Consider the following 18,398-nt stretch of genomic DNA (forward strand, 5'->3'; position numbering starts at 1 on the left):
TCAATTAACAGAAATAAATAAATAAATCAAGTAAGGTACTTTATTTACAATATGTAACAACCACTAATGTATCAAAGTGTAATGCCTTTATTTTATTTGAGCAGTTATTAACTCGTAGGTTGTCATTTATTTCTTAAGAGTTTATAAAGGTAGAATATTTTAATATTAAGGGAGAAAAAATATTTAATTGATTTTTCGTATTGCTCGACATTAGTTGATAAGGAGGCCGATTATATTGATTTCTTAATGGGACGTCTATCTAAGTGGATTCTTCCCAGATGGCTGTGTGTGGACAAAGCCAAATTTTCTTCAGGGTTCTTATTCCACCTCTACTCTCAATTACAAAATGCATCTTCATCATCTCAATAGTAACTGCCAAAATGGTGCAGCTGGATGCAGCATTGTGTCTGGTGTACAGATGGAATCAGTTTGAGGAAGTCAACTGTCCGATATCCTGGTTGGGGCAAGTTATCTGATGAAGGTTTTTTCCGGGGTTTTTCCTAAACTCAATATGAGCAAATGCTGGGTAACTATCAATGCTGGACCCCGGATTCATTTCACCGGCATTATCATCTTCATTTCATTCAGACGCTAAATAACTTGAGATGTAGATACAGCGTTGCAAAATAACCTACTAAAAAAGAAACTGTATGAAGACAGGTTTGAACCTCTCAAGTGACACCAATAAAGCATCGCTCATGAGGCAACTAAGCCAGGAGAGAATGGGGTAGGGTGGCCACTTGTTTTGGAATATCTCAATTTTATTTTTTTTTGGTAGTAAGAATTTTTATTATCCCTGATTGGTCACTCTTATAAAAGGTCACTCTCCTCATATGGAAACGACAGCAGAGTCATTACGTAGGGAGGTGAAAGGGTGCTCTAGCGGGACTTGTCCGTATCTTAAGCTTACAGGGCTGCATCGGCAGATGGCAAAGCATATGTCTCAATATTTACACGAGGACGACTATTCGGACTCCAACACTCATACCATGGATAAATATATAATTATATATTTATCCATGCTCATATCCAATAAAGGATTGGTAAAGCACAATAACCCTTGTGCCGCTGTGGTCTTATAATAGCTTTCACCCCTGTTTCGTATAGAGACGGAAGAAATTAGTTGTCATGGGTCTTTCGTTTGAGTAAAAATGGCGGACTAGATAGTTTCGTGTGATCTCTTTCGCAACTCTAATGGAGAAATATTGAACCAATTCTGTAGACTCCCGTTCATGTATAAAGTGTTGTGTACCGTACAACGTTGGCTACGGACGTAACATAGGACGCTAAAATGGCGCAGAGGTTTGCAGCTACTCCGTCAACAGGGACTACTGGACCACCTCAACAGAGATATCCACCACCGCCACCAGTTCCAGCTTTGAGGCAATATGCAGGACCGAGCTTTCCCGTAAGAAAATAATGGGGATATATTGTTTGAATATTGCACAGAGTACTCTTTTAACCATATTTTTCTTTCCAAGTACAATATCAACTTAACTCTAATTTTAAGGTTATTTGCCATAATCGTCATTTATGTATCATAAACAGAAAATATCTGGACGAAATTAAGTAATCAATCGTTTTGTCACTCTTATTAAAATGTTTATAATTTTATCATGTCCATTTCGTTGCAGTTAACATTGTGTATTTTATTGCAAACTGTAGCATACACTACGTACTATTGTGGTCCGTGATGTTGGAGATATTTGTACTAGTAGTAGGAAATTACATTTATGGGTGGAAAATCGTATGGAATTATGTAAGAGATGGAGAAAATAAATATAAGAGAAGGTGAAGGCAATACGAGATACATAAACGAAACGCAAAGCAGATTAGTATAATTGAGTTGTATGACAGTTACAGCAGAGACCCGGTTTCAATCCCCCTCCTTCGATTGGTTCGCCGTCAGCTCCAAATATGATGCAGCGACCACAACAGCAGCCCCCTTACACTCCGATGCGGCAGGGCCCCATCAACCCTCCGTCTGCGGCCAAGAGACCGGCGGACACGAGGCCGCCACCTCCGCAACAGAAGAGGTGAGATAAATGAGGAGAATTCTGACTGAAGAATATTTCGTCATTGCAGACACACCCGCTGTCAGAGTTGACGTTATTTTACGTAAATACATGGGTCTAACTTCGTATTCGTTACCGCCACTACAGAGTCTAGAGTAGCTAAAAGCAAGTGAAGTTCATCCTCCATTCAGGAAAACAATGCACCCTGCTCAAGATAAGTTAACAGTTACGTTATTATTATTAATATTAGGCTTAAAACGTTACCGTCGAAACAGAATCATCCGGTTATTATTATTATTATTATTATTATTATTATTATTATTATTATTATTATTATTATTATTATTATTATTATTATTATTATTATTATTATTGGCAATTCTCCTAGAAAAACTGCACTGAAGGAGGCACTTTTTTATCTTGCTTCTCTGAGATGTGTATGGTGATAAACATGTGGTTTTAGTTTGTAGTGTCAGTCTCTGTAGCGTACTTGGTATAGCACTGGCCTTCTATGCTCGAGGTTGCGGATCGATCCCGGCCAAGGTCGATGGCATTTAAGTGTGTTTAAATGCGACAAGCTTATGTCAGTAAATTTACTGGCATTTAAAAGAACTCCTTTGGGACAAAAATTCCGGCACACCGGCGATGCTGATATAACCTCTGCAGTTGCGAGCATCGTTAAATAAACCATTTTTTTTTTTTTTTTTTTTTTTTAAGTTTGCAGTCACAAATACAGTAGCTAATGTGCAAATTAATCTGAACAAGCCATATTCAACTACAAGTACAGATAAAATGGATGTTCAACGTACCTCAGTAATGTATGTGGCCTTTCTTGTTTGTAATTACATCATTGAAACAATCTGGTATGGATTTCCACTAAATTTCCACAGAATTGTTTTTTCTGTTTTTTTTTTCATTGCGAAACCAAACTTGAATGAGGGAACAAATAATTTTTTTGTTTTGTAGAACATTCTAGTTTTGCCATTCTCCTTTTGCGAATTGACCACAAGTTCTCAATTGGGTTGATATCATGTAGGACGATAATTTTCATGTTCTGTATCTTTATAAAACTAAAAAAATATAGCTATATAGTTCAACACAAAAATCGCCCAATAAACCACGAGATTTATAACCACTGAGAAATAATCTCAATGACAAAAAGCTACTTTGAGAAATAGTTTAAATTGATAATGAATGTAAAAGTAATCATTTTAAAGTAATAGATAGTATTCATCAACAATGTATTGTTAGAAGAAGACGTTACCTTAAAGAATGAAGGTAGAGTTAATTCAGTGTGGAGGTACACACAGTGCTGATAGAAAATGTTTTTTCCTGTTATAAGTCATCTTGGGAATTCCAGGAGCCATTGTTATATAAGCATACTCTTTGATGATTTTTCTCTATCTCAACTCAAAACACTCAGGGTAATGAAGAAAACAGAATCCTGTTCATTGTAGTAAGACAGTACTTACTGTTGGTTATTTGATAAATTGACAAGTTTTGAAACACCTGCTTGTAACTAAAAATATTGATTGTTGTTAATTTTATCAGTGTAGACAGCACAGACATGAAGGAGTGTGCATTGTTGAGTTTCTCTCTTCTATTATTGTACTGTTACATAGTTTTAAGCTCATATAATCAAAACAAATATATGGAAATATCTGTGATGTAATAGCAGCTGTTCGAAATTTACAAATGTGAACGTTTTGGCTGAAAACAGGTCTTCACTGTGTTTGTTTTGTAATTTGCAGTGAATTTTCTCACTCAACTAGTAAGAAAAAGAAGAAGCTGGCAGATAAGATCCTGCCCCAGAAGGTGCGGGATCTGGTGCCAGAGTCGCAAGCCTACATGGACTTGCTGGCCTTCGAGCGCAAGTTGGACTCCACAATCATGCGCAAACGCCTGGATATTCAGGTAGGTGCTGGTACCCCCACAGTGACATTACATCGTGTCTTGAAATAGGCGAAAGAATTTATGCAACATTTTTCAATCGATTCTTTTTTTATACATTAACATTAACAAAACAAAAAAGTAAAGATGAATGTGATAAAATAAAATATGACTACATTTCTCTTGATATGTAGGATTCACAACCTTGTTCAGAATTGTGAAAATGTGAAGCCTAGTAATCAGCATAGTACGGCAGGTGTGCGGTATGATCGACTTCAGTTTCTCTCATTTAATTACAGTAGTTTCAACACTGACTTCAAGCTCGTTGGTATTATCGAGTCTCTGAAATTTGTTCAGTGATGCATTATAACAAGTTGGCTGTTAACAGGAAGCTCTGAAGCGGCCGATGAAGCAGAAACGCAAGCTGAGGATTTTCATCTCCAACACATTCTACCCAGCAAAGGAGCCCGCCGAGGGAGAGGAGGGGAGTGTGGCATCATGGGAGCTGCGTGTTGAGGGCAGACTGCTGGAAGACAGCAAGAATGATCCCAACAAGGTGCGAACATCACACTTCATTCCTCAGAGTTCTGTGATTCGAACTTACGAAAGACGTTTAATTCCTGATACAATATTGGATTTTATTGATCTGTATTCTTTGTATGACAAGGTAAGTTGCATTTTTATCTTTCAGTAATGAGAACTATAAGGACCTCTGTCCAAAAATGTTATAATAAAAATTTCGCTTATTTCTTTAAAAAAAAAAAAAAAAAAAAAAAAAAAAAAACATTGAAAATAATGTAACTGAAATGCATTTGTTTTAGTCTTTCCATTTTGTGAATCATAAACAGAATTCTGAATTAGCTCAACATTTCAAAAAATAAACACTGAAGGTAATACATGTTGTTCATGATTATAGATGAAAAGGAAAGGCTTGCCTTCATTGGAATATCATCATGAAGGTCTATTTCGTAACTACATTCTTTCTATTATTTTCAATACTTTTTTTTTAAGTTGGTTATTTAAGAACGCTGTATCAACTACTTGTTTATTCTGTATTGATGGGATTGGTGATAACAGATTGGTATTTGGCGAGATAGATCGAAGATTCGCCATAAATTACCTGATATTCTCCTTATGGTTGGGGAAAACCTCGGAAAAAACCCAACCAGGTAATCAGCCCAAGCAGGAATTGAACCCACATCCAAGCCGAACTCCAGATTGGCAGCCAAGTGCCTCAGCCGACTGAGCTATGCCGGTGGTTTTTTTTAATGCTTTCCTACATTGCTTCAACAGGAACGATAAATTCAAGTTCTGTGACATTTTAAAAATTCTCATAATAATAATAATAATAATAATAATAATAATAATAATAATAATACAAATATTTATTAAATAAATCATGTATTCTTAATTACCTCGAGGATTCAGAAATATCAGACAAATAATTGTTTGAAATATATAAAACTAAAATTTATAAAATAGTGAACTTACATAATTTTACTCTGTAGTGTAATGTATGAAAAGATTTTAGTATATAATTGATATAAGTAAATTAACTATTAAAATATAAATGATACTGTAAAATTTGCAATGAGTCTTTGAGAATTTATTCATTCTCACAAGTTGTAATTTTAAATTATTTTAGAGCATGGAGAGTAAATTTTGAAACTGAACCTCTAGCCTCAAATAATAATCCAATTATATAGAGGGATTTGAAACTTTTGTGCAAGATATGGCAAACAAAATTCGTGTATTGCCTTCTCTTGATCTACTAGGGTTGCCTGTTCAAAATGAACAGTTGGATGTAATTTTAGTTCCCTCAAAATGCTTCTCCAATGAGAATTATCAACTGAAATGACATGCAGTTCTTCCTGGATCTTCATAATGATGATAATGATAATGATGATAACTAGATGGTCAGTTTACAAGCAAAACACATCAAGTCAAAATTATTACTTTTGAGAAAAAGGCATTTTTCTTCTGACAAAACTGAATCCTCAAAATATTATTTTTAGTAAGTCGTTTCTGTTTAAGTGTATTTCATTTTCCAATTCTGCGTGTACACACATGCATTATGTGCATTATATACGCCTTTTTCTTAGAAGTAGGTATTAATTTTGACTTAATGTGTTTTGTTTGTAAACCAAGGAAATGTTAGTTTTATTATTGTGTTTTGTCTGAAGGTTAGCATTTATAAATAAATGTCACTTGTCCCTACACAGGAACATCTACACTTTTTCACTTCTTTAGTGTTTTTATTTTTTAAAATAAAGGAGATTAATAATTATTATTGATCAGTTTTCACGAAGCAGTTCTTGTCATTGTAATGACATCAGATTTTGAGCAAATAAGTAACAGATATCGTGTCTTTCTTCCACTTCTTGTCATTGTCAAGATTTTTCTATTTGTAGAATTCACAGCATGACAGACCATTTCTTGCGATTTTTTTTATTGTTCTTCACACATTATTTCGTGAACCTCTGTCTTGATAATGCTGCGATTAAGTTCCTGCATGACTTTTCTTCCAGCAACTTTTTGATGAAACATTCTGTTAATGAGCATTTTCTTTTACAGCTAGGTTTTGTAGTAACATTGCATTATTCTGGAAACACTTTCTTCCCACACATCAGTATGCACATTAAATAAGTGTCGCTCAGGTTTGACCATTCATTTCCATTTATTTAGTGTTCTGCCCAAGGGTACGTCTTTCACTGCAAACCCAGCTTTCTCCAGTATTTCCTATAATCTACCTTCCTCTTTGTTTCCTCATATGATCTATTCTTTCTTCACCCACTCTTTCCAGCACAGCTTCATTTATAATTCTGTCTGTCCATTTCACACATTCCATTCTTTTCCATATCCACATTTCAAATGCTTCTATTTGCTTCTCTTCACTTCGTTGTAATGTCCATATTTCTGCCTCATACAAAGCACTTCACTAGTCTCTTCCTTAGTTCTTTCTCCAGAGGTAGCCACCGGCGTGGCTTAGTCGGTTAAGGCATTTGCCTGCCGGTCTGAAGTTCGTTCAGGGCATGGGTTCAATCCCCGCTCAGGCTGATTACCTGGTTTGGATTTTTTCCGAGGTTTTCCCCAACCGTAATGTGAATGCAAGGTAATCTATGGCGAATCCTCGGCCTCATCTCGCCAAATATCATCTCACTATTACCAATCTCAACGACGCTAAATAACCTAGTAGTTGATACAGTGTCGTTAAATAACCAATTAAAAAAATCTCCAGAGGTCCGCAGAAGATGCTCTTTTTTCTGTTAAAAGTTCCTTGGCCATTGCTATCCTCCTTTTGACTTCCTGGCAGCAGCTCATGTTACTGCTATAGTACACCCCAAGTATTTGAAGCTGTCCACTTGCTCTACTGCCTCATTTAGTATTCGCAAGTTTGCCTTCTTTATTTTTCTTCCTATGACTAAGATCTTCGTCTTATTTGCATTTATCTTCATTCCATAGTGCTCACAGCTGTCATTTAGCTCTGCTAGCATATCCTTTAGTATCATCTCTTCTGCTAACAACGCCACATCATCAGCAAATCTTATACACTTTATTCTTCTTCCTCCTACTATCACCCTCCCATCTTTTGAAAACAGTTCTTCACTAAATCCTCCAAGTAGATGTTGAACAGGGTAGGTGATAAAGGGAATTATTGACGTACTCCTCTCCCTATTTCACTTCCTTCTGGCATTTCTTCTCCTATCCTGACTTTCACTCTTTGTTTTATATAAATGTTACTGAACAGTTTCCTCTCTTGCCAATCCACGCCAATTTTCTTTAGGATCCCCATCAGTTTATTCCAATCCACTCCATCAGAAGCTGTTTCTAGGTTCACAAATACTATATACACTTCTTTATTCTCCTCTAGGTATCTTTCGCCGATTGTTCGTAGCAGTCCAATTGCATCTCTTGTACCTTTTCCCTTCCTGAAGCGAACTGCTCTTCTTCCACTGTTCTTCCATCTTATAATATAAATGTCGATTCAGTATTTACAAGAGGATCTTCACCAAGTGCCATACATTTAATTGTGGGGAATGTATTTAAAAATGGTGACTGCAGTAGGCATTTATAAATACTGAGGTCTGCATTTTCAAGAATACGCAGTTCCAGTTACGAATTTTGCAGAGAAATGGAAAGCCTGTTGGTTGGTGGTGGTACTGGAATTGTGTTTTGTTAGTTATTGTAAAAATCTGTTGCAGGTGAAGCGCAAGTTCTCGTCCTTTTTCAAGAGCCTGGTGATCGAGCTGGACAAAGACCTGTATGGGCCGGACAACCACCTTGTGGAGTGGCACCGCACTCCTACCACGCAGGAGACGGACGGCTTCCAGGTGAAGCGGCCCGGTGATAAGAATGTGCGCTGCACCATCCTGCTGCTGCTGGACTATCAGCCGCTGCAGTTCAAGCTGGACCCGCGCCTGGCACGCCTGCTTGGAGTGCACACACAGACCAGACCCGTGATCATCAGCGCGCTCTGGCAGTACATCAAGACGCACAAGCTGCAGGTCTGAACGCAAATCAAATCCTAAGATAAGTCGAGAACCACGTTGTGCTGAAACAGTGTAGCTACAGAAGGTTGGATTTTTCTTATATTGAAACTGCGATTACTTTTTGCTTTTATTTAATCACACGGCTCAAATTAAAATATGAATGCAACGGCACACACACACACAGTGAGCAAATACAACCACATTTCAGTGGCTTGATTTGTATTAACAATTTCTGGCCTTTGTTTTGTAGTTAACGAAGTCTGAAAATGAAATCATGTTAGGTCAGGTAATCGAAATTGCACTTTTTCATAATACAAATTACAGGAAATATTTTATAAGCCCTTTTTATTCTGTCATAGATTTCAGCTTGCCCATTAATGCGATGCCACCTTTGATGTTGTTTCTGGTAAATCCAGCTCAGAATTGGATTTAGTTCTCAGTGAATCCAACTGTGTTGCTAGTGTAAGCACAGCTATTGTTTGATTTTAGTAATCAGTGTTTGAAGATGTTAAACCTGCAGATAAATCTTTATTAACTGTTGAACTTCTTTGCGCAATAGTAATATTTGTGTCTTATTAAGTAGCCTAATGAAATTCACTGTTTATTTTCGTTCCATTGTACATCATTGAAATAAAATGCAGCATTAGCTAAGTGCTGACAGTCTTATTCTTTTCATATCCATTGTATTTCGTCTACTTTCTCGAATACCCAGATATACAGGTAGCAGCATTGCCCGGTCTGCCTTCTGCAAGATTCCTAAGTTGTGTGAATAAGAAGACCTGCAATATGTTGAGTTAGTTCTGTATTTTGCGTTCATATGTCCCTTTAGTTGAATTTGTTTTTGCCAGTCTAGTTCTGAACCGTCCTGTACAGCAGCCCTGTCTCGAAGTAGAAGTGGTCAGATCTTTTGACATTTCAGCAGGAAGCATCGGCAACACCAAGAGAGCAGTGTCAGGTGTTCAGTCTGTAATTAAGATCAAATTGCGAGCCCAGTAAAATGTTTGATGATCATCGATCATTTTATTTAATTAAAATTAAAAATAGATTAACCACAGTTGTTAAGCATCATGTTGTTTCAGGATGCCCACGAGCGCGAATTCATCAACTGTGACAAGTACTTGGAGCAGATCTTCACTTGTCAGAGGATGAAGTTTGCAGAGATCCCTCAGCGACTGAACCCTCTGCTGCACCCTCCGGACCCCATTGTCATCAACCATATTATCAGGTACAGATACAGCATCCATATTAGAACAAGACAACACGAAAACTGACTGACATATGTATGTTTATTTTGGTGTCTCGCATTTGAGTCTCGGGTGGGTCAAACACCCACACACTTTACAGTGATGAAGCTCTGTAAGTGATCTTGTTATCAAAAGAAGGATGAAAATCCATTTTATTTTTCAACATCCTCACAATAACTAGGGCAGATATTACAATATGCAGTCATACCTTGCATAGGATATTGCTCAAAACAGAATGGTTGGGTGAGTGAGTAGGTAATTATTTACCTCGTAATCCTTTATGAAGTACAAAAGCTATTCAGTACTGAAATGGATTGACAGAAGAAAAAATTGCATTAAAAGAAAGACCCAAAGGACTGCAAGAAATAGGGGCCTCTGAACTCTGGTGTCAAAATATTGGGTGTGGGTATATTTATGTATGTGTGTCCTCAATACAAATCTAGATGCTTTGACCAATATTTGCAGAGTTTTCACATTTAGCCTTCATAACCAGAAGAAAACAATGAGTAAAAATTAAAAATAAATGCGATCAAATATGCATCTATAATATTAAAATAGTCTCTTGTGTAGTCATTTGTTTATTTCTGTTATATTCAACGTCAGTTTTCAGCTTTCATGGGGCCATGGAAAAAATAATACAAAATGAAATAACATTGTTGATACATAATGAATGGCAAAATCAATCACATTCAGGTAGTAAGTAGCTATTGCACATGGGGCAATGCATCTGCCGGGAATTCTCTTTCAATTGGAAAGAACTCTACCGGTCACCAAAGTAAGTTCTGGCAAGTTGTAGAAGCAGATGTACTTACAACCAAAGTGAAGTATCACTTGAATTTGGTTTGCAATAAAGAAGTTCTTGCAAGTTGTAAAAACAGTAGATTTACTTGCATGTAAAAGAAGTTCTGCGGGACAATTTTGGCAACGCTGATATAATCTCTGCAGTTGCGAGCATCGTTAAATAAACTACATATATATACTATCTATCACTCGAATGAAATTTTTGTGTGCTGTTGGAACAGAGAATTTCACACTTTCCTATTTAGACTCATCCAACAACCCTTCGAAACGGGCGAGTTGAAGTTGTAAATTTAAAGGTATCGTCTCTGCACATTGTTTGCCAGGCCCAAGTGACAGCTTACCAATGCTACCCGATCTACTCCAGGGACATAACAGGTTTTTTGTCTTATGTTTTCACACGTGAACGATGTAAAGGGTAAACACAGTATGTGGCATGTGCGATCCATGAAAACCACTCACATCTTCGTCCGACTCTTCCCTTTCGCATGAATGACTATTTTTTTTTTTTTTTTTGGCCAAGCCAAAAGTGCCGTTGTTTTGGTATTGCCAGTTATTTGGGTGCTGGATACGAGAGATTTTACTGTATATTAACATATCTTAGTCAGTGAATAGCATAAAAACGTGCTGAAACCCAGCCTACATTGAACTCTGTTTGTTTCTTTAATATGGTCCTTTCACACAAATACGATATGTAGCATTTCAAGATACCATTTAAAACATAGATGCTTTTACATTTCTGAACTGGATGAGCACTATTGTCCAAGTGGTTTATTGTTTTATTGCCCTTATTATGGGTGGGAGGGATCACCAATAGTGGGAAAAGCCTATAAAACAGAATCCAGTTATCAAACTGGGACACAGGGAAGAGGAGCTGTTATGCTATAAGAAGAAGATCTAGAAACAAAATCATAATGTTTTACGAACGTGTCTAGCATGTACGAATTAGGTAAGATCGGTCTATTTCATCCGTGTTATGGGAAGAAGCTTGAGTGTAGCAATTTATCATTTCGTGCTCATGCTGTAGAGCAATATGCAACTGAGTTTAGAACTCGCTAATGTGAAGATGTGTTGGTGGTTGCAGTGTGGAAGGAGCAGAGCAGAAGCAGACGGCTTGCTACGACATCGATGTGGAGGTGGACGACACACTGAAGACCCAGATGAACAATTTCCTCTTGTCGACTGCAAGTCAGCAGGAAATACAGGTTAGGGTTAAAGCAGGATTGCTTTTATTAGAATTTGTCCTGTTGGATCAATAATCATTTCTCGGAGTTCTAGTATTTTCTTTATTACATGAGAAAGTATAAGAACTCATCAACAACTTTTATTCCCAATACAAACTCAGTTGAATGATAACAGCAAGAAATGCGAACCAATTAGGCAGTTAAATCACAAATATTATTTTTACAAAGCAACAAGTGGTATCTAGGCTTTATATTTTGAAATTCACTCTGAACTGTCAATTTTGGCGTTGTGTTCAGCAGTTCCAACGATTTCTGCTTTAGCAAGTGTTTATTTTATTTCGCTTCATTTATTGTGTCCCCTAGACCGTACATCAGCATTCTAGCTTTAAAATGTGGAACATGTAAAAAGTTGCACAAATAATTTAATTACAAACTGCCTCCCATTAAGGGTACCAAGCAGATTAATTCACGTTACAAGGATAAACAATTCATCAGTTCAGTAGAATGTATGAGTAGTCCACACCTGTGGAGTAACTGTTAGCAGATCTGGCCACGAAACCAGGTGGCCCAGGTTCGAATCCCGGTCGGGGCAAGTTACCTGGTTGAGGTTATTTCCAGGGCTTTCCCTCAACCCAATTTGAGCAAATGCTGGGTAACTTATGGTACTGGACCCTGGATTCATTTCACCGGAATTATCACCTTCATCTCATTCAGACGTTAAATAACCTAAGATGTTGATACAGCGTCGTAAAATAACCTACTTGAATAAAAAAATGTATGAGTATGGAGAAATTCGGTAATTCTGTTCTGAACCTTTTCCCTTAGCCGTTTAAAGCTTTAAGATAATTAGTTGTGTACATGAATAGTGACCTGGCAGAGGGTAGGTAAGCTGTGATGTTTTGCACTCACTTTGCAGTGAGTTGCAAGGGAAGCAGGAAGAGGGATGTGTTAGCATGGTCACTCACTATCCTGAATATGTTTGTTAGTGTGTTGAATTGGTTCAAAAATTTCTTTAATAGAGAAACGAAATTAAATGCAGAATAAATATGGGAAATGCCGATTATTATTCGGTTGAGAAGCTTTTGTCATCTAGTCTGTTGTCAAAAAATATGAAAGTTAGAATTTATAAAACAGTTATATTACCGGTTGTTCTGTATGGGTGTGAAACTTAGACTCTCACTTTGAGAGAGGAACAGAGATTGAGGGTTTTTGAGAATAAGGTTCTTAGGAAAATATTTGGGGCTAAGAGGGATGAAGTTACAGGAGAATGGAGAAAGTTACACAACGCAGAACTGCACGCATTGTATACTTCACCTGACATAATTAGGAACATTAAATCCAGACGTTTGAGATGGGCAGGGCATGTAGCACGTATGGGCGAATCCAGAAATGCATGTAGAGTGTTAGTTGGGAGGCCAGAGGGGAAAAGACCTTTGGGGAGGCCGAGACGTAGATGGGAAGATAATATTAAAATGGATTTGAGGGAGTGGGATGTGATGGTAGAGACTGGATTAATCTTGCTCAGGATAGGGACCAATGGTGGGCTTATGTGAGGGCGGCAATGAACCTCCGTGTTCCTTAAAAGCCAGTAAGTAAGTAAGAGAAATGAATTATAATTGCTCTGTAATACTACAAAAAATCTTACATTAATAATCTGCACAAATCAGCTTTCATTTCGTTTTTTTTATTGTATCAATGCTTATGAATAGAAAGTTTACTGCATGTAATTTGGTTGGAACAGTCAGAGATCCTTCCTCATGCTAAATGACTGCCTTGAATTATACATCGGTATATAAACAAAATAATCAGATTTTTGTAGAATTCGCTAGAGAAGCAAAACTACAGTGCCAATCCCGTTCCATGGAAGAGAACCCCAAGCCATCAGAGACACACGTGGCTTCCTTGTTGACAAGAAAGTGTGTGATGCGACCTCTCCAGTCACCTTGTGACAGTAGCACAGTAAATGCAATTTTGAAACCAAAATAGAAGAAGCTGCTGCATAAATCACGTCTTTTCGGTGTATTCATCATCATTCAAGCAAGTATAAGGCCCCAGGCCCGTCAGTGAGTCATTCTCGGTCCATCTTTTTTTTGGATGGCCTCAAGATCTCTTCCCTTGGGGACGGTATTGAAGGATGGCTTTCAGATTCATTTGTTGGACATGGTTTTCCACTGCAGCTGGTACTTGTTTATAAACTGGCAGTCAGACTGGTTGTAATTGAAGTTCTTGCATGATATCCTCATTTCTTTTGTGATCCAAGCGACTATATCCTAGTGTTGCTCTCATAAATTTTATTTCACAGGCCGTTATTCTGCTGATATCCGTTCTTCTCATTGTCCATGCTTCACTTCCGTAACATAGTACAGGTCTGGCTAAGGTTTTATACAAACATATTCTTGTGTGTCACTGTACTAGGAAAGGGTTCATAATTTTGGTGCATTATATTTTTTAATTATTATTATATTTTATTGTTATTATTATTATTATTATTATTATTATTATTATTATTATTATTTATTAGTATTATATTTTATATTTTTATAATTTTCGGTGTATTATATTTTAATTGATTCAAAACAAGAATTCAGCATGAAATTCACAATTCAGATAACTAGTAGAAATTATAAGCATGATAAATATTCTGAAGGGAAATTTAGAAAATGTATGTTTGTGTTCCCGCTCGTGCATATGAGAGGCTGCCATTTTCATGTACCGTACATCTTAGTCATTTCACAGGGTGAAAAAGTTTCATTTCCAAGTCTTTGTTGATATTGTTGATTGCAGCATGTTTTCTTGTTGATTTCATTGGTGATAGCAACACAGTGCAGGTCTCCCGCTTGGTTTTTCGTTTTTAACACATCCCGTGCTGAAAGCTTTTCTCTCCGACTTCAATAAGTTTTCTCTGCTCATTGGCACCTTACTAAACCAGCTGCAAATCCTGCATGATGTAACTCTTGGTTTTTTCGGTACGTGGGCCCACACAGAAGCCACAAGTCTCTCAACACTGAAAACTGTCGTATTCACCTCGCCATCTTGACTCTTGGAATGGCTGGGCATTCCCCTGATATCCACCAGATTTCTCCTGCCATGATCACACCTTGAAGTATGTCCGCCAACATCATATGAGTATCACAGACACGTTTTTCATGTACAGATTTGTTTTGCAGGTAGGACTTTTCGCCCACTTTATACATCCATTTTCAAAATATGTAAAACTGATTAATATTACCATATAATTATAGTTTGGAGTTACGTTTGCAGAGTCTGGACAACAAGATCCATGAAACAGTTGAGACCATTAACCAGCTGAAGACGAATCGAGAGTTCTTCCTGAGCTTCGCCAAGGACCCACAGCAGTTCATCAACAAGTGGATCATTTCACAGACGCGCGACCTCAAGGTGAGCATAGCTGCTGTGCTGATTATCAACATTGATATTACAATTTTGCGTCGTGTTAAGGTTTTGAAAGGTGACGGATGTATCCATCCCGTTTAGTGAGCACGGTTGCATGAGCTCAAAGATAAGAATCCAGACAAAATTCACTCTGTTTCCAGCCATTATCATTACTTATTATTGCGTTATTGAAGATAACTTGCTTAGCTTTGTAACTGTTCTCACCTCAGGAATTAAATGTTTCACATTGCTGGGCGAGCATGGAACAAGAATAGAGATGATATTAGTTGTAGGCTGTGCCAGTCAGCAGAAACTGTCCATACTGAACATTAGGCTGAAACTCCTTGTCTGAGGTGTTCATAAAGAAAGCAAGATTTAATTTCGCAATAAAAATCATTAATTTATTGAAAAATTACAGATATTTTTATTTCAGTATGAAGTGCAATCTGCCACTCTGTTGGCACATTATCCCTCTTTCGACAAAATTTTCAGTGCCTCCACAAAGTTGCGGTTCGGTTTCGCCAATGATACATCAGATCTCAGGAATTGTTCGTGGATTGTTGCCATAAACACGAGATTTCACAAACTTCCAAAGAAAGTAGTCACAAGGTGTCAAATCACAAGACCTCGGTGGCCAATTCTGGTTGCCGTTTATGTGAGATGAGACCTTGCAACAAATCGGTTGTTTGACTTGTTGCATCTTCAGCTGGAACCACATCGTGTCCCCCACAGGCCACATTCGATCCTTTCTCCTAGAGTTTCTTAATCATTCTCGTGACTCTTGACTGATTAGGCACATTTTGTTGATTGAAGCCTTCCAACATTGTCTGTACCTCTAATGTGTTTTCCCAGTAACTGCATGTAAAGTGTCTTCCTGCCTTTAACATATAACAGCTGTCGTGTTTATGAAGCTATAGCAGTCATATTTTTCCCATGGTTACAGTTGCTGTTAACAAATAATCATGGAATGTTACACAATTTGCGTAGAAATCATTAAAATTTATTATTAAGAAAAAGTCGTTCATTCGCCAAGCATTCCATGCATTATGTGAAGTGTGTAAGATACTGGGCTATGGTGAGAGATTATTTTTGGCCTCAATTGGAAGGTATGAATCTCAGAAACGTCTCGTTTCAGCAAGATTGTGCCACATGTCATACTGCTCACGAAACAGAGAAGTTCAGGCTTCATCATTTCGCGTGGTGGTGATGTTAACTGGCACCCGAAATCATGTGATTTAACGCCACTGGATTACTTCTTATGGAATTATGTTAAATAACGGGTTTATGCCAACAAGCCAGAAACAGTTAATGACCTAAGGAACAATATCACGTGCGTTATTTGTGAAATTGAACCAGGTTTATGTCTGTTATTGACCTTCTATATATGCACAACCCAACGAAGGTGCGGCGGCCATTTAACTGACGTTCTCCTCCGTACGTAATGGCATTAAGTGTGTTTCAAAATAATAGTAATTAAATAAGTAAACCTCTTTCGTTTATACAATTTATTTCATTTTAAAACTGTGACATACTTATTGGAAGAGCCTTTAGCACTCCATAACTTTTCCGAAAAAACTTCATTATGCTTACTTCATGTTATGTTTTAACAATATTTCACGGGAACTAATCGCGGCAAAAAACAGATGACAAATGCTCCACTAGTAACTGCACTTTGTACTAGAATATAAAAATATTTGTAATTTTTCAATAATGTTATTAATGTTTTATTGCGTTTTTATGCATTGATGAAAGGGTGAAAATTCTTCAGCACATTGACTGCACTTCCCTTGAAAAGTGCCCAACTGTAATAATAAAAAATCACTTTGATGCTTTACTAATTGAATTGCAAGAGAGTGAGGGATGGTGTGTGGTTATTTGCAGACGATGACCGATGTGGTTGGCAACCCAGAAGAAGAGCGCAGGTCTGACTTCTTCTATCAGCCCTGGGCCCAGGAAGCTGTCTGTCGTTACTTCTACACGAAGGTGCAGCAGAAGAGAGCAGAGTTGGAGCAAGCCCTGGGCATCCGCAACACATAACTCATATGAACCAGTAAATGTCGATCAAATTGTCCAGTAGTTTATGACAGGCAGCAGTAATGCCTGTTTAACATCGTGCGCGTGTTAAGTTGCCAGCAGTTGCAGTATTGCCAATATTTTTGCATATTTGTACCAAACCAGAATGCTAAGGTCATACTGGATTTGGCACAAACGAAGTGTGGTTGGAAGATGGGTGAAGTGTTTCCTAGCCTGTAAAATGAAGCAGAGATGTTGGCAACACTTGATCACAGTAGCTGAACGTGTGTGCATGTGTGTATGTGTGATGCTGCAGAAAATACCAGTCAAGAAAGATATGTAAGTTTCATTGGTGTAAAAATTACAGTGAAGTTATGGTTTTTTTATTTTGAATAAATATAAAAATAAATGTAATTTTATCATGACATGAAAACTGTGTCTAATTTCATAATACTGTTACCACTGCCTGTGAGAGAAGTCTGAGGTTCGTGAGTTCAAACTAGACTTGCTTTTGTGTCATACAAGTTAACCATCACTCGACCAGTTTGGGTTTAAATTTGATAGCAGAGGACGACGAGAATTCTGCTTAACAACACACAGCAAAGGGAACCAGTTCTGTGTACGCTGTACATTACAACTGGCTAAACCTCTCACAGCCATATCTTTTAGTTGGCGAATGTTTTTGGCATTTTTTTCTTTCTGAAATAATTATTGTGCACTTGCAATTTGTTGTGCACTGATGGAGTCAAGTTATAGCACAGGGACTAGATTACAGTTCACAGGAAAGGGAACCTGCTGGACACCTTCTTCAGGTAATGAAAGGAAATAACACAATGCGTGCAATGAGAAATCACAAAGTAATGGCAGAGAAGAGTAGCTACCTAATTAGTCATGTTTGAATAAGTTTGTTTTCTAAATGCATCATCTGTTCCCGAAAATAAATCAATATTATTGACATAATTGTGTTGAAAACAGACAGCATTCTATTTAGAGACGATTCCTGTGACTGACTGTCCTTTTTCGTGGAATTTGGAAGAGTGCATTTTGCGTGACCTGATGAATGGTACATAGAAAGAAAGCAATTTCAAAATTTCTGGTAAATCTTTTTCATTTGTGACGATTTTCCTCAAGAAGAGAACTTTTTGTGCTGGCGTATAATGAAGGGATTGCATATTGAATGTTATCTTAGCAATGTTCTGGATGTCTGAATGAGGCATGAAATCTTGCACAATTTTAAACACAAACATCCTAAGATTGTATCTTGAATAATTTCAACTGTTTGTTTTTCATCATTTTGAACTGAGTTCCAAATTCTTTGTGTGTATTCTAATTCTCTCCTGACCAAACTGTTGTACAATAGAATGCTGACTG

At 37.4% G+C, this 18,398-nt stretch overlaps 1 protein-coding gene across 2 annotated transcripts; it reads left to right on the forward strand.

Annotated features, from left to right (window-relative positions):
- Positions 1-1,094: 1,094 nt before the first annotated feature.
- Bap60 (Brahma-associated protein 60) lies at positions 1,095-17,198 on the forward strand. 2 transcript variants are annotated; one of them, XM_069827248.1, is made up of 9 exons: positions 1,095-1,408; positions 1,858-2,036; positions 3,767-3,929; positions 4,294-4,461; positions 8,108-8,410; positions 9,475-9,620; positions 11,522-11,642; positions 14,883-15,020; positions 16,896-17,198. In XM_069827248.1, exons 1-9 carry the CDS (start codon positions 1,292-1,294, stop codon positions 17,049-17,051), a joined length of 1,491 nt encoding a protein of 496 aa, XP_069683349.1. In that variant the 5' UTR covers positions 1,095-1,291; the 3' UTR covers positions 17,052-17,198. The 2 variants fall into 2 exon arrangements, with proteins under 2 accessions (XP_069683349.1, XP_069683348.1); XM_069827247.1 differs by having other exon boundaries at positions 1,147-1,408; positions 4,294-4,572.
- The last annotated feature ends 1,200 nt before the right edge of the window (positions 17,199-18,398 follow it).

This window comes from Periplaneta americana, chromosome 6, assembly GCF_040183065.1.
Source record: "Periplaneta americana isolate PAMFEO1 chromosome 6, P.americana_PAMFEO1_priV1, whole genome shotgun sequence".
Classification (NCBI taxonomy): domain Eukaryota; kingdom Metazoa; phylum Arthropoda; class Insecta; order Blattodea; family Blattidae; genus Periplaneta; species Periplaneta americana.